The sequence below is a fragment of the Hylobates moloch genome, unplaced genomic scaffold, assembly GCF_009828535.3.
Source record: "Hylobates moloch isolate HMO894 unplaced genomic scaffold, HMol_V3 SCAFFOLD_23, whole genome shotgun sequence".
Lineage (NCBI taxonomy): Eukaryota > Metazoa > Chordata > Mammalia > Primates > Hylobatidae > Hylobates > Hylobates moloch.
In genome coordinates this window covers 28,158,552-28,174,974 of record NW_026652298.1, presented here as the reverse complement: position 1 = coordinate 28,174,974, position 16,423 = coordinate 28,158,552, and the positions used below count along the sequence as shown (strand labels likewise).

Below are 16,423 nucleotides of genomic sequence, written 5' to 3'. Positions count from 1 at the left end.
ATCATTGGATAAGCTGCCTTTCATTTTTTTGGAATTGGGATTAAAATCAAATTTTTACTTTTCTTGCATAAAAGTAGAGCAAATTCAAAACACCTCTATTGACATAATATTGTTTTTATCTGTTGTGTTAAGGAATAAGGATTAAGTAAAAATTTCAAAATTATACACCCTTTTCTCCTTATTGAAATGTGATAGGAAACTGTAAATGTTAGCCCTAAGAGATAAAAGATCATAATTCAATAAATTTTTTTCTCTAAATGAAATAGCCATCTGTATCCATGTTCACATATGTCTACTACAATTGCAAAAGACAACGGTTAATACATGAGGAAATTAGTCTCATTACTTTATGATCATGCTTTATATAGATTACATTGGAATAGTCTTCCTTTTAAGAATTCAAATTAAGGGAATAACTGAAATGAGGAATTAACTTTATACACAAAAATTCCACCACATTATTTATAGTTAAAAAATTGGAAACAACCTAAGTGATAAACAGGGACTATTTAGTAAACTATGCCCTATCTACCTAACAGAGTATTTTATGTAGCCACTAAAATAATAAGAATATTTATCATTGTAGTTACAGAGTGACCGGAGTATGTAGAAGCAGAGAATCAAAATTTATGCTTAAAGACAGAGGAAATATATGGTAACTCTAGTTGTGTCTCTCTGGATGATGATATTACCGGCGATTTTCTTTTTTAGTTTTTTTGTCCTACTGTTTTCTATTTCCATATTTTGTATAATGAACATATTTGGCTCTTATCATGTGTGAAAAGATTTTTTTTAATAAAAATGCCTGGGATCCAGGCTAGTTAGGAAAGATGGGATACATACAGTAAGTAAATGGATTTATACCCTCATCTTCCTCCATCCATGAGGGTGCTTTGCCTGCCTCTTGTGAGTTTTGTCATCTGGAAATATACAGCTGTTGTAGAATTCTCAACTTGGGGTTAATATTTTGCACAGAAAATACAATGCTACCTGTATGAGATATGCTTTTTTATATCTGTCCCCCTTTTTTGATAAAATGAAACAGGTTTACACCTTGTTTTAAACCATGATTCTAAACTTCAGGACTTCTTAGGACCATGTGTTGGATTGTTTAGCCTTTACCTTTTTCAAAAATAATATTCTTTGAAAATGTTCAAATGTCAGCAATTGTAACATGAAGTCTATTTATCTTTATTACTTATGTCCTTTGTTCTGAAAGGATGTACACACTCAGTGTTTTGAACTATTTATTCCCCTGAGGATTCTATAGTTTGTACATGTATCCTTTTCTTGCATGATGGCCATGGAAGATACTGAATGTTACTCAACTTACTAAGAGGATGGAGGCTATGATGTCAACCCAGTAGTACGGTTCATCCACTCAACAAGGCACCAGGAGAGAATGCTCTTGGTTTCCGTTTTGACACAAGACCATTACCAGACTGCCTCTGCCGCAGGAAAGCAGTACCAGGCCAGTGTCTAGTCTTTGGTTGCAGCTACAGATACGAAATCTTGTCAACACAAGCACAGTGTGTCAGGCAGCTGTGCAAGCTGAGTGACATTCAGTGGTCTAAGCCTTTTTTCCCTCCCTGCAGATATAAACATGGAGGGTGAGCATGGAGGCTGAAAAGGGAGGAAGAAGGTCTCCAGGCTTAATCCATGAAGGTCCCAGGAAAACTTGATAAAGCATTCCTGATCCCACAACCGTGAATGCCTCTCTGATCATTAAGAGTCTGGTCCTCTGTTTTCAGGGTCCCTTACCCCTTCCTCAGTCGTAGATAAGCAGTATCATTCTGCCTAACTTCTTTGTTGCATGACAGTTAAGCTGTCTGTATCATTCAAGCCATGTTCTTCCTGGATGGTCTCCGTCTAAGGTGCAGATGTCTGCTGTGACTTACACATTAATTTTGTTACTAATTTGATGAACAGAAGTTCTGAAAGGAAGTTTGATATCTTCCAAAATTATGAGTCTATACCTATATGATCGGTACTTTTTATAAGTGGTAGTTGCTCTCAGAATAGCCTGTGTCAATTGTGAATGACTGGTTTTAGTTGACATCAACAAGTAATACTATAATCGTGTGTTTTTGTTTTGAGACAGAGTCTCGCACTGTTGCCCAGGCTTGAGTGCAATGGCACAATCTTGGCTCACTGAGTTCAAACGATTCTTCTGCCGCAGGCTCTTGAGTAGCTGGGATTACAGGCACCTGCCACCTCGCCTGGCTAGTTTTTGTATTTTCAGTAGAGACGGGTTTCACCATGTTGGCCAGGCTAGTCTCAAACTCCTGACCTCAAATGATCTGCCAGTCTCGTCTCGGCCTCCCAAAGTATAATTGTGTTTTAATACTAACCCAAAGTAGCAATGTACCTGATCTCTTGCTAGGGCATAGTGCTTCATATTCAATATAGTATGTCCAGTAGTGTCCACCTATGGGTGCAGATAAAAGCTAAAAAAAAAAAAAAAAAAAAAAAATGGGTAATCAACATACTTAACAAAATGGCTAGTTACTTGCAATTCTGCCTCCCCTTCCATTCGTGTTCTTCCTAACGTCGCTTTAAAAAGATCTTCCGTTCACAGCTACTGCTGCTGCACTTTCCCATGGATTTGTACCCCATGCAGTACCCAGACACCTAACAGATATGCTCTAAATAAATGAATGTGCCTGGGGGGAGGCTGATGGCCACAGCTGCTTTGAATAATACTTGTAGTGGGAGGTTCTTGCTTCTTGGGAAAGTTATATAGGCAATGATGAGAGCGTTAATTGGGGAAATTATTCTACCTTCAAGCAGTATAAGTAGGGTTGTTTGGTTGCTTGTTTGGCCACACAGAAAATGGGATAGAAAACATGAATGTTTGTGTGTGTTGTTTTATTTTAATAATTGGTGGTTGGTGTCTACAATATTGAATATAATTAGAAATGTATATGCGTTGTCTCGGGTTCCTGGCACAGAACTTCTAAAGTCCTCCTAAATGTCCTGCATAATAGGAGCATCATTTGTTATTCATTTGGTCTTAGTCCCCAGTTCTTGATAAAGAGCTTCTTTCTAAGATCCTTGGACTCTCTGGAGTGATGAGAGTGGTTTTTGTATGCTACTGAGATGACAGGTAGTTGAAGGTCTTTAGGTAGCTTCCAGATAGGGGCTGATCACCAGAAAGACCAAGGCATGGCCAGAGAAAGGTGGTATACCTAGAGAGGGCATGGGAGCTCTGTGCCCCTTCTCCCATACCATGCCCTATGTGTCTCTTCCATTTCCCTAGCCCTGAGTTGTATCCTTTATAATAAACTACTAATAATGGGTAAAGTGCCTCCTTGAGTTCTATGAGCTGTTCTAGCAAATTATCAAACCTGGGGAGGGGATTATGGGAACCTCCCAACTTTATAACTCATTGGTCAAAAGTCTGAGTGGGCTTGGACTAACAGTTGGCATCTGAAGTGAGGGCAGTCTCTTGGGATGGAGCCCTTTAACTTGTAAGATCTGACACTAACTCCAGGTACCTAGTGTCAGAGTTGAATCATTGGACACCCAGTTGGGCATCCAGAATTGGAGAATTGGTTGGTATAAGGGAAAAGCCCACAAATCTGGTGTCAGAAGTGTTGGAAATAGAAACAGATCAGAGTGACACGCATCCATGTTGTGTGTTACCCTCATGGTAGCAGGTACCTTTCTTTCCACGTTAGCATGAAAGTGTGATTTCTGGTCATAGATGATACAGCTGACAGGACTGCTGTCCTGGTAAATGAAGGCACCTGAAATGACCAATGTACAATCAAGAGATGCTTCCAAGACTAACCAGCTGTTGTCATCAGAGTGTTGGTTTGCAAATCAAGTTGTTGCAGAGGTATGCATCATTCAAAGATGCCGTTCACCCAAAAAACGTATTGTGTCTGATAGATTTGTCTCACAAATGTGTGCTTTCATTGTTTGGTTTTTGTTTTAAACCAAAAAGGGGGCCGTTGATGTTTTCATTACTCTTTTTTTTTACTCTTTTGAGGATTCCCTTGGGAGAAAGGAAAGATTTTCCTGCTAGAGATTCTCCAACAGACATGGACCACCATGTTCCAGAAGTATCAACCTTTGAACTTCTCCTCTCAGTTGTCTTTTTCTTGAGATTCTGCTCCTTGAATATGATTATCTTAAATGCATACAAGCATTTACTTTAGCATTCCTAGAATAATAAGTACGCAGGTCCTTGGGTGCTGTAAGATGCACAGGTCAGCTCCTTGGTTATTTTGTTCCTCGTGAAGTACAGTGGGAACATACTACCCTCAATCAACTTAGGGAAAAGATCTTTCTGTTAGCGCACAATTGATTCAAAGTATCACAGAACATCTTAATGTCAGGAATGTGCATATCTTTTTAAAATTTTATTTCTTTTGCTTTGTGTAGCAGAATCTTGTCAGTTGCTTCAGTTCTAAATAGGCTATCAATGAAGTTTTGTGATCCTGTGGCCCCAAACCAAACAAAAACCCAAACTTATTTCTGTATCTAATAGATGATGACATTCATATCAAACAATGATAAAATATTTTTAAAAGCCATGTGACAGCTTAGATTCTTTCTGAACTTTACCTAAGACTGTGCTCTGCTCTGCGGTCAGCACAAGACCAACTGAAAAACAAGGGATGGAGGCCACGTGCCTGCGTGTGCAGGCTTCACAGTTTTATTGCAAGGAGGAGACATCATGTGCACTGCATTTGAGCCTCTCATTCCAGCCATCACCACTCACTAGAAAATTCTGTCTTCTCTTCCCACCATTTAAGTAAGAAAGGCACATAAGTAATTTTTTTAAGCATATTGACAACCGTTAAGCCGACTCTTAATCATTCTAATCTTGGTTTTCATCCATGGTTTGAAACAAACATCAAAATGGCAACTTAAAATCACAGTGGAAACTTGGTTTGAATGTAAAGCAAAGCAAGAAAAATATTTTTCAGAGTCACCTCCTGTATTCCCCTTATTTTGAAATAGTCTCATTTTCCAGATAAAAATATGTAGATGCTTATAAAAGGAATCTGCTTGAGAAAACTAGAAAAAAATTAATTTTTTATTAAATTTGGCAAACTGGATGTCTGCATTTCATAATGTATATCTTGTTCTCTGCCAGTTCTAATAATTTACTCTTTTATTAAAATAATAAGGTGTCAACTGATTTGTGACTTTCATAGAACTTGTAGAATGAGATATATGGTATTATGTTTGTGCAAAGATTACTATACTTTAAATTCCTAATTTAGAAATTTCCCTTTGGGTCATTAGGAATATCTCATAGGTCTAATTTTTATTACGCAAGCAGCCTTCCTTAAAGCTATTTATAGTCATTCTTAAAATAAATTTTTGCCATTAATTTGTTTTTAAAAAACTGAGATGCGTCAAAGAATTTCACGTCTCTTATTTCTATAAATTAGATTTATTAGCAAGTCTTAATATATAAGCCAACTATTTTTATTTTGAGTACTATGAATGTTTTAAACAACAAATACATAGCTTTGGTCATCAAAATAGGATAAACTAAACAAAAAATTTATGCTGTATAAACTTTAGTGTTCACTAAACAGGCAGAAATTACAAAATAATTTTCCTTTTACAACTTACGTGGTGCCAAGTAATATCCTTCTTTTTAATTGTGAAACAGAAGATGCTGGATAAAGCTTAATTGTGTCTCCTCTGGAATCACATAAATTGGATCCCACAGTTGCCGATAAACTCCAATGGTGATTATTTCCTTTTCACAGTGCTCCAGCTGAGGCTGCAACAAAGGAGGACGAGAGAACAACTAGTGGACCAGGGCATCATGCCACGTAAGATTTATACCATCACTGCCATCCCTAACGTGACAGAACATGACGGGCGTGTCCAAGAAGAGCCTGCATCTTGCTCTGCTTTCAGTTGTATCCATTTAATCAACAAACAATTACCAAATGAATTTCCAAGGAAAAATCAGGCACCTAAGTGAATCATTTAGAATACATTTTAAAAACCAGATGCAGTTTAAAAGAGGAACTTGAATTTTATATTACACAGAGAATACCTTTACACTGTGATTAGGCTAACATTCATTCTTTCTTTAAGCTTTAATATTTGTTTTACTTTTGAAATGACTAAAGTAATCAGTATACTAACGGATTTGAAATTCGTTAGACTTGCCAAAAAACAGAAAATTAATTTACAACTTTTACTTAGACTTATTTAATTCCAATTAATTATATTTATGCTATGCTATGATCTATATACAGTAAATGTATCTCAGTTACAGGACTGGTAAACATTCCATTTATAATTCATATTTTTGTCTCAAGTACAGATATTTCCCTACTATCCCTAGGGATTGTTCCTTTCAGAAATTTTTGGGAGTTGATTAATTTTAGAATGTTTACTCTAGTTGTTTCTTTACCTTTAGTCTCCAAGTTTGGAGGTGGTTTTATATTTTAGTGGGGAGGATTGGCTGTTTTGTGTAGGCCATTAGGATTGTGTATCTGGATTTTGTGTAAAAATTGACCTTTCCAAGAGGTAACTTATTCAGTTTCAAAACACTGGAAAGAAATTACAAAATTAATGTATGCTTTCCAGTCTTCTGAATCATGGCCATGATAAACTGCTTTCTTGGTTTATGATATGGAATGATTTTTCTCTTTAGTAGATATTTTTCCCATAAAACGTTTTTTTTTCTGGACTACTATTAATTGAGAATCTAAATATTTTAAATCTAGCATTATGATAGTCAAAAGGTGCTTTGATAATCTGCCAGATTTCTCCACCACTGCATTCCTGACTATGAACCAATCAATCAAAGAGGATCAAATTATGATGTTTAAGACACCATTGCTAGGCCAGCTCTAATCTGCTTTCCGGGGCTGGTCCTCAGCCAAACCTGATTGGACTGGGCTCCTGGGAGTCTTTGTGGTGCTTCATGTGCCAGAGCTGAAAATAATGCTGTAAGAGCTGATGGGTCAAGTCTTGCAGGTGACAGCCCAAGGAATCCCAGTCCTCTATCCCATCTACTCATCTGACTGCCCATGCTTGTAAGTGCAGGGTGTTACCAGGCAATGGTGGACATACGCAGACAAGATTTTGCAAAGATAATTGATAGAATACAGTTGTAGGTGACGTTTTGGTAAGCACTGCTTACCCTCACACTAGGATTCCAGAATATTTACCACAGGTAGCATATTAAGGAGTCACTGTGTCTTTACAGTGAGTTGCTCTGTGGTATGGTAGAAAGAGCATGAACCCTTCAAATTCAAAATGCTAGATTTAAATACCACTTTGACCACCATCTGGTTGTATGGCCTCAAGAATTCACTTAACTTCTTTGAGCCTTTCACCTGTACTAGGGCTTATACCTATCTTGCAAGGTTATTGCAGGAACCAACAGCAACATAGCCATGGTTAAGCACAGAGCCCATTATGGGTTCTAAATAAATGATACCTCAAATCTGTTGGACACAAAGTGCAGTGTGATGTTTAAGGTCACATCACTTTCAAGGACATACGGACTTTTTCTGTAGCTTATATGACCATTAAGAGCAAAGACTCATCAAGGAGTCATCAGACAGTCTCCTCGGCAATGGAGATTTGCTATGAGTAGTCAGAACTAGTCTGAACTGATATTTGCATTGTCATTTTGTATACAATCGTGTTTTAAATGTCTACTTTATTTGTGAAATACATAATTTTTATCCTGTAACATTTAAGATTTCAAATTTTGCAGGTCTTGTAATGGAACTAGTAAATTAATGGAACTGTAGATGTGATCTATTAATAATAGGATTATCAACATGATATACTGTAACATTGGACTGAAGTATGAACTCTATTTATACTGTGGAAACCATTTCTTTTCTCACAGCTTTGAAGAGCCCAGCGGCATTCCATGAACAGATAAAAAGCTTGGAACGAGCCAGAGTAAGACATTTCACTTTAAAATGTTCTACTTCTCTCTCCTTCTCTCCTCTGTTCTAAAATACCTGTGTACAAGTAGCAATGTTACTCCTAAATATGTCAATAGAGAAAAAATAGTGTATTTTCAGGATACATGGCACAGAGAATATTTACTCTGGGATAGTTTGATCTGGAGGTTTATAGAAAATACATGACATTCAAATTTTGTTCTTTTAAAGCCAGTAACTAGTTTTGTACAAAAAGGACAAATCATACTTCTCTGCTTTCTTGCTCTCAGAGCATAACAACAGTTTTTAGAGGCATAAGAGGGGGTAATTTTGTCATTTGTTACCCCTGCAGAGAGACAGCCAAGGGTATGCTGACACCAGATCCTTAATGATTTCCCTACTGGGTCTCTGTTACCTGTACATTTGACCAATGGTAGGGGAATATGGCTAAATCAGAAAACATTGCTACATTCAACTCTGCTTTGTTAAGATTTTTCTTTAAAAATGCCATTATGAATATTCATTCCTTTTGGGGAAAATTTCTATCATGCAACATGAAAATAAACATACTCCAAAATTTTCTTAAGAATTTTTCTAGAATGCAATAATGATCTCTTACAGTCTTATAAAACCTATATTAAGGCTTTCTTCCTTAAGAGGTGAATACATTTCTAATTAAGAAAATCTGACCAAGGATATGAACTTACCAAAGAAAACACATTAGGATTTTTAGGAAATTTGTTATTTAGGTGGATTTTTACTGGACCTGAAGTATAGATTTTATTGATTTTAGATATTTAAGTGATTTAAATCCTATGTTTATTAAAAAATTATGTTTAAAAAATTATCTTCAAAACATGACCTTTCGATGTTCGTAAGTTTTAAAAGTTTATAAAGTGCTTAGTTTATACCAACATACTCTTCAAGTTCCTATACAATTTTGAAGGCTACGGTTTAAATCATGTGTTGGATAATAGTTTTTCTAAGTGCTAATTTCTACTCTTCATCTCAAACACATGACCATAAGCGTATCATTTATTTAAATGGAGTACCTTAAAGAACATTTAAAACCACAATAAATAATAAATAATTTATGGTAAGACTTTTTTTCTTTTTAAAGACCGAAAACTTTTTGAAACACAAGATTCGGAGTCGACCAGATCGTTCTGAACTTGTCAGGATGCACATTTTAGAAGGTAAAGGATTTATTTCTTCTTAATTTGCTGTATTTTTTCAAGAAAAGAAGTGAGAATTCCACCATTTCTGTTTATTCCCATTTTAATAACTTTTTACCCCACAGCCTTACTTCCTCCAAACTGGAGAGCAACATGAAGACCCAAAGCTAAAACATTGTGTTAGATACAGTGGGAAGGTTTGATTCTTCACATAACCAATTAATGGACAAACACTTCCACACCAGCTGGTACCACAGATGCCTCCACCATACTGTTCCACTAAAAAAATTGGGGTCCAGAGGATTTCTTTATCAGTGAGGGACATGTATCCACTTATTAAGTCATAAAGAATGCAATAGCACAAGTCTAACCCTAGATTTTCAACTACTTGGACCTTGTCTGTGTCTGCCTGTACAGTGCCCACACCCAACGTTTTCTCTTTATTGCCACTTACCCACAACAAGCCACCTTGAGCTGACCATCAGCACCTCCCACCCACCTCCGCCAAATGATCTCAGTCATCTAACCTCATCACTTACGAGGCTGGTAAGGACAGTTCCATTCCATCTTTGGTTAACACACAGGTCAGGCCAGGATGTTTTTCTTTCTAAAGGCAAAGCATTCTCGAAAGCTTATACCTCCACCATCAACTCCCAAGTAACATTTTCTTTCATTGTTTTGCTTCTCCAACGAATTTATTAAGACTAGGAGCTTGATTCTGTGGTTGTCTTGGGTGTGTTAAGTATTGAGAAGATACAGAAACAATCTGAAAACTTCTCAGACATTGAGAGACAATTGTCAGGTAGAAGGGAGGTTTGTTCTCTGGGCCTAATGATAGGATTAGAGTTAGTATTAAGTTAGGTTGATATTACCAAGTATTCAATTAGAACTCAACATAAGAAACAATATCTTAAAGGCCAGACATGTCCAGAAATGAAATCTTCAAGAGGTGATATGGCTACCATTATTAGAGGTGTTCCTTCATTGTCCAGTGTGCTAGACTCCAGAGACCCAACAAGTGAGTGAGACAGATGGATGCCTGACTTCACGGAGCTGGCAGTCTATTTTTGCTAATAAACAAGTAAAACAAGTGAATTACAGACTGTGAGAAGAGCTCTTTGGGGAGTAAACAGACTGCTATGATAGAGAAAAAACTCTCAGTGTTAAGGATGTGGTAGGGAACTTCGAAGCATCAAGGTGGTCTCTACGACCCCAAGTAGGGGCTCTTCTATTGTAAAGAATCTTTGATTATATGGCTGTCCTCCTCATTCCAGGGGCAGGAGGTGAGAGGTATGTCCCTTTCTCTACTTTGGGTTGTGTTCTCAGAAGTCCGCTGGACTAAAAAGGCTTTTCCAGAACTCCAGTAGTAGGGTAGAGCAGCTACCAGTCAGGGATAAGTGAATCTTCAAAGAAGCAAGTTTACTGGTAAGTAGCCAAGTAAGTGGTTGCTGCTTTGCCTGAAAACATCTTGACCTATAAGGGACATTTTTGTAGTAACAATGCTATCTGTTTCAATTTGCCTTCTAACTGTAACAAGCTTTATTGATATAATTAAAATCAAGGAAAATACATTTAACTCTCAAATCTTTTTTTTAAGACTACCCACCATTTAAAAATCTAACTGTATTTATGAATGAACCATAAGTGATGGTTTTAGGACATCTGTTCTCAAGTTGGGATTTTTGAAATAAGAAAGAATGTCATTTTATTTTTTGAAGTATCTTAAAACCACCACCACTCCCAGCTATATTTTAACATTAACCCAATTTTTATTGGATTAGATATTTGGCAGGCAAGGGTCTAAGTTACTTCCTGAAGTTCAGCAGCTAAACTTCAGCCTCAGTCATGGAGATAGAGGTAATAAGACCAGGAACAGAAACATACCAAAATTCCAGGCTCTACTTACTTACTTACCTGGGAATATTTTCTTTCCATACGTATTGCTATCACTTCAGTGGTGGTAATGTAAAAGAGGAGAAAGACAGAAGTCTGTCCTACCTAGATCTTAACCAGAAGCATTGAAATATCAACCTGAGAGTGATTCTTATGTTCTGATTCTCCCCAACTATCATCTTGTATGGTTAGAAGTGTTATCTCAGAAGATGAGGGCCACAGTTGGTTGTATGGGAAAATGATAAAAATGAGATGGACACACATTTTAACTTGTAGATGTCTACATTTATTTACCAATATTCCAACCTTGTGCTAGGGCCTTCTCTTTGGGTAAGACTTTAATGAGTGGAGTTCACATCAATCAGAGCTTTAAAATCCTAGATGTTGCAACCTTTTTCTCAAATTTCTTACAGTTGTTAATTACCCAAACGAATTTGACAGTGATTTTTTAAATGACTCACCTTTATCAAATCTTTCCAAAGCATATAAGTTTCCAAGAAATAATCATTTCATTTTTGAAGTTTTATCATTTTCTCGTAACAATTAAATTATGTATTCACAATAGCGGTCACAACAGATATGAATCATTTTGTGAACAATCAAGGCTCACTTTTGGCAAGCATACAGCTCAGCTGGTGGATAGGGAAGCTACACAGATGTGCTGCAGAGTAACCTCCTAGCCATGTGCTTTCAGTGAGCCTTGGGCTTCACAAGAATATTCTATTAATACCTACAGACTAAAGAATATCAGTTCATCCTAAGCCGACTTATGGGGAGTTTCTTCTACTGTATAACTTAAGAGGCAAGCAACTTTCAACTGGGAATTTTGGGTAGACACCACATCATTATTTTTCATCATTTCTAAACATTTTTTAGAACAATGGAAAAAACATTAACAAGAGTTACCAGAAACACAAGTATGACAGAATAAAGCAGGTGGATGAATTGTGGTATTTATAGTTTTACATTGGTTGTACCAATTTTATGCATTTGTAAGTAGATGAGTTGATGCCTCTATACAACCATTAATTACTGTATATTATAGTTGAATGTTCCTAACAGACACAAGGATATGTATTCAGAAATAAACCCAAATTCTTAATTATGATGACCGACCGAGACATAGGGGATCAATTCAAGAATATGAACGATAGCTCTTCCCATTGACTTCTGCAGAGAAGCTTATAACCCTAAGAGGCAGTGTCTCCCGTCTAAGAATTGACTTTCCAATGAAGCCAAATCCAGAACTGTCAACTTCTTGAACCATGGGCCACATCCATCTTGCTCATCCTCTGTATCCCCAATACCTAATAAATGTGAATTTGACCCTTCCACCATAAACAAACAATAGCATTACCCCACTTTTGGTTTAAGGTCCTGTTAATTTGAGTCTGTGGGCATCCAAATTACATAGACAAAATAAAGCTATCCAGAACTAAAAAATACAAAATGCATACTGGAGAATTCTTAAACAGTCATTTTCTCTTTCCATAAATATGTCGAGAACACAAAAATATGTCTAAATCAGTTTAAATTCAGTTGGTTGGCCTGAAATAACATTATGGAATAGAAATAGTAATTCGAGTAATGGTTAAAACTGTGTTTCCTCTTTTAGAAACATTTGCAGAGCCATCCCTGCAGGCTACTCAGATGAAGTTGAAAAGAGCTCGACTAGCAGATGATCTGAATGAAAAGATTGCTCAAAGACCTGGTCCTATGGAGCTGGTAGAGAAAAACATCCTTCCTGTGGACTCCAGTGTTAAAGAAGCAATTATAGGCAAGACTCTAAAAATTTACTATTTTGGGGGAGAAAGAGAAACTTGGAAATTTTAGATAAAACAAATATAATTTAAAGGCTGGCACCAATCGTGAGTATTGTTTTCTGGGTTAATTAGAAATTAACACAGTGATTTGTGTTACTATCATTTCATTATGTATTGTAAGTCTAGTATCTGCTGTTGATTAACAGATTCCCTTGTTAGGTCTGAGGTTTAACTCTTACATTCTGATTTCATCTCACCTTTTGGGGTCCATCTCTTTAGGACTGCATGGAATCATGGTTGATTGTACAGCTTAGAATTCTTGACTACAAATTGCCTAAGCTTTAAAGTCATACCAGTGCAAAATAGGAAGTCCCCAGGGATGATGAAAACTACAATAGTTTTTAAGATAGGATATTAACTGTTCCAAATTGCTTGCTAAGTAGCATTATTATTGAAATAATTTTCTAAGTTAAACTTAGTTTCTGTTTAATATTTTTACTAACTTTACATTTTATTTCTGTCTACTTCTAGTAAATATAAATAGCATCTTCAGTGTTAGTTCAGCAAGGTGAATAGCAGATGAGTACAGAATGGTAGTGTCTCTCCATTTTATCCTGGTCTTACCACACTTAGTTACTGATGTTTCTCTTTTTGTTTCTGGCATAAGCTTTAGCAGAAACAAAGAAAAAATCAGGTGAGATGTCAGTGTAGCTGGGTTGCTCCCTAAAGTGGGAACCTATCAGCATACACCCAGTCATGGCCCCATTTTTCTCCTTGTCACGTGTTTGTTTTTGTGTTTTTGAGACGGAGTCTGACTCTGCCTCCCAGGTTCACGCCATTCTCCTGCCTCAGCCTCCCAGGTAGCTGGGACTACAGGCACCCACCACCATGCCAGGCTAATTTTTTGTTTTTTTTTTTTTTAGTAGAGACGGAGTTTCACCGCGTTAGCCAGGATGGTCTCCATCTCCTGACCTTATGATCCACCCGCCTCAGCTTCCCAAAGTGCTGGGATTACAGGCGTGAGCCACCGCACCCAGCCTGTCACGTGTTTTTTTTAACAACAGTTGGATTTCCTGTCAGGATCCGAAGAAGGTCCACGCGTTGCCTCTGCCTGATATTTCTGTTAAATCTTAATCTATTGGGTGGATCTTTTTTTTTCTTATTTGTTGAGAAACAGGCTTGTTTTGTTCTCTATCATGTCCCACATTCTGGATTTTACTGATTGCATTTGCATCCCCAGGTGTTAAGATTCCGGGCGCTTGTACTTCATGTAAGTGGTGGTTGAACCCAAAGTCTTAATCTAATGCAGGTTTGATTTTTCTTTTTCACTCAAGAATACATCATGGTTAGTGGTGTGTTCTTGCACTGGGAGGTACATTTTGTTCAATTTTTTTTAAAGCAGCTTTATAAATTTTCATAGGAAACAATGTTTTCCTCCTTCACATTAAGCTTGGTATTCCAAAGACAACATAAGTCAAAAATCATTTCTTTCTTTAGGCGTTGGGAAGGAGGACTATCCCCACACTCAGGGCGATTTCTCATTTGATGAAGACAGCAGTGACGCTTTGTCTCCGGACCAGCCTGCAAGTCAGGAGTCACAGGGGTCAGCCGCGTCCCCAAGTGAGCCAAAAGTTAGTGAATCGCCGTCTCCTGTGACTACAAACACTCCAGCCCAGGTATTATCTTTCTGGTTTTGACCCCTAAAGAAAGAAAATGCCTTGTTTTTTTAATATGTTAAGGTAATAAACTTTCTGCAGAAGAAAATTCTGAATTGAATTTAAATTGATTTATTAGGCAAAAAGCAGGCATTTAACTGCCCTCCAGGAAGTTAATAAAGATTTCTAGCCACTATGTCTTTATCACAAGTAGGTAATACCATTTCCTGAAATCTTGGAGAGTTGAATGTTTTGATCATTGATGGAACTGAATTTGTTTGTTCAACAAATACACATTGAGCACCTATTATGTTTCAGATTTATTGGGAACTGAGAATCTAGTACATACAAAGGAATGTAAGAAATATTTTGGTAATTGCATTGGAAATTTACATGTCTTATCTTTTAATGGGTGCCCATGTTTCCTTTGGCTTTATAATAATTCCTGTGCTATACATAATTTTTTTCTCCTTATAGTGCTTTTGCCCTACTGAAATTTTAATAGTGTTATTTTAAATTCAAAACTATTGAACTACTTAATGGGAGTGATCAAGTCAGCAGAAAATGTTCTTGTTAAGCCTGGCATCATAGAATTTTTGAGTCGGAAAGGAATTTAGCAATTATCTGCTTTAACCCTTATACAAGAGGCAGTCTGGGTTCACAGAAGTATGGAAGTTTGGGGATTAAAAATGCCCATTTTCTTACAGCATTTCTTCTCATTCATGACCATTGATTTGTTAGGAACTATGTCTTTCAGCATTATTTTCTTCATTGCATTTATCATCATGATCTGAAATATGTTAATTTGTTTGTTGTCTCTATGCCTGCAGCTAAAATGTGAGCCTGTGAGAGGGACTCTTGACTGTTAGAAGATAAGAGCTACTTTGGAGAGGGAGGAAGAGGGAGAGAGCAAGTATATCTTGAGCATCTAGTACAGGGCCTGGTACAGAAAAGGTGCTTAGTAAATGCTGACTTGAATTAAGCACCTTGAATGCAGACTGACACAATGGTTGTGGAAGCTTGTTTCTCTTCTCCTTCCATGTGAATGTAGAGCCTCTACAGCTTGGACTCATCAGCGGTAGTGTGGATGGCTACAGTTCAGATTGTCCTCTCCAAGTTCACAGGGTAGGGGTGACCCTGGCCTAGAAGAAGTATGAGGGTCAGTGACCAGCCCACAGTCTGAGGTTTGAGCAGGCAGAAAGCGAGAGCAAGGGAGATTAAACCCTACTGTGTTCTCACATATTTGCTGCACCCTGGTTTTGAACTTTAAAAATTCAGTAAAAAGAATGTCAAGTATGCGAGTAGATACCATTAACAAACGGTTACACTTACCCATTTGGGTTGTTTGTTCTCTGCTACTGTTTTGAGTAGGTCAGGATGTCAGACAGCAATTAGCATGGCCTTAACTTTTAGTAATACAGAATTTGTGTCACAACAGCCATCGATTGTTTAAACTTCACGACCATTTCCCCTGCATGAAAGATTATAATTCTCTTCTTTATATTGCTGGTACTACTATGTTTTAATCTGTACTCTTAAAACATGGTCTCCAGCTAAGTTTTTAATTGAGACACTTTAACCAGAGGCATTCCCACACAGTGAGCTGACATTCCAGAATTTCTTGAAGGAAAATAGCAATAACAGTGTTTCTTGAAGAATAAATGTGGTCTGTTTATTCCCAGTGCAACACACATTAAGCCTTGGGTCACTCCTGAATTTAAGCATTAGTTTTCATAGTACCTTCAGTGCTGCTGCAGTACAGTTCTGCCTGTTACATGCAGACCATTAACGGTCAGCTTTTTATCTGTCAACTAGGGCGATGGGAAAAGACCCACTTTACAGGATGTTAACAGTTCCTATGTATACATTCAAGAAAAAAAGCCTGGAGTCAGGGTTGGCTCCTCTGTAGCTTTGCCTGTTAAATCATTTCTGTCCTATGTGCCTTGAGACCTCTTAAAATTGTGTCCTTCGTGAAACCCCCTTGTATTAAGTGTTCTAGTATTTATAAGTAAGGAATCTGACAAAGATTCTTATTATACTTTTATTCA

At 37.2% G+C, this 16,423-nt stretch overlaps 1 protein-coding gene and 1 long non-coding RNA gene across 3 annotated transcripts in view; one reads left to right on the top strand and one right to left on the bottom strand.

The window, feature by feature from the left end:
• Positions 1 to 16,423, bottom strand: part of LOC131382339 (uncharacterized) — a 51,316-nt gene that overhangs the window by 12,656 nt on the left and 22,237 nt on the right. For both annotated transcript variants that reach the window (XR_009211742.1, XR_009211741.1), the window contains exon 3: positions 5,596 to 5,749. This is a non-coding gene — a long non-coding RNA (uncharacterized LOC131382339). The remainder of the gene's footprint in view (positions 1 to 5,595; positions 5,750 to 16,423) is intronic.
• The window catches only part of LOC116462763 (myocardin-related transcription factor B), a 54,104-nt gene that overhangs the window by 17,890 nt on the left and 19,791 nt on the right, over positions 1 to 16,423 (top strand). Inside the window, exons 2-6 of the mRNA XM_032145492.2 lie at positions 5,736 to 5,801; positions 7,850 to 7,905; positions 9,010 to 9,085; positions 12,573 to 12,734; positions 14,218 to 14,396. Coding sequence (XP_032001383.1) covers positions 5,736 to 5,801; positions 7,850 to 7,905; positions 9,010 to 9,085; positions 12,573 to 12,734; positions 14,218 to 14,396 — 539 coding nt within the window. The remainder of the gene's footprint in view (positions 1 to 5,735; positions 5,802 to 7,849; positions 7,906 to 9,009; positions 9,086 to 12,572; positions 12,735 to 14,217; positions 14,397 to 16,423) is intronic.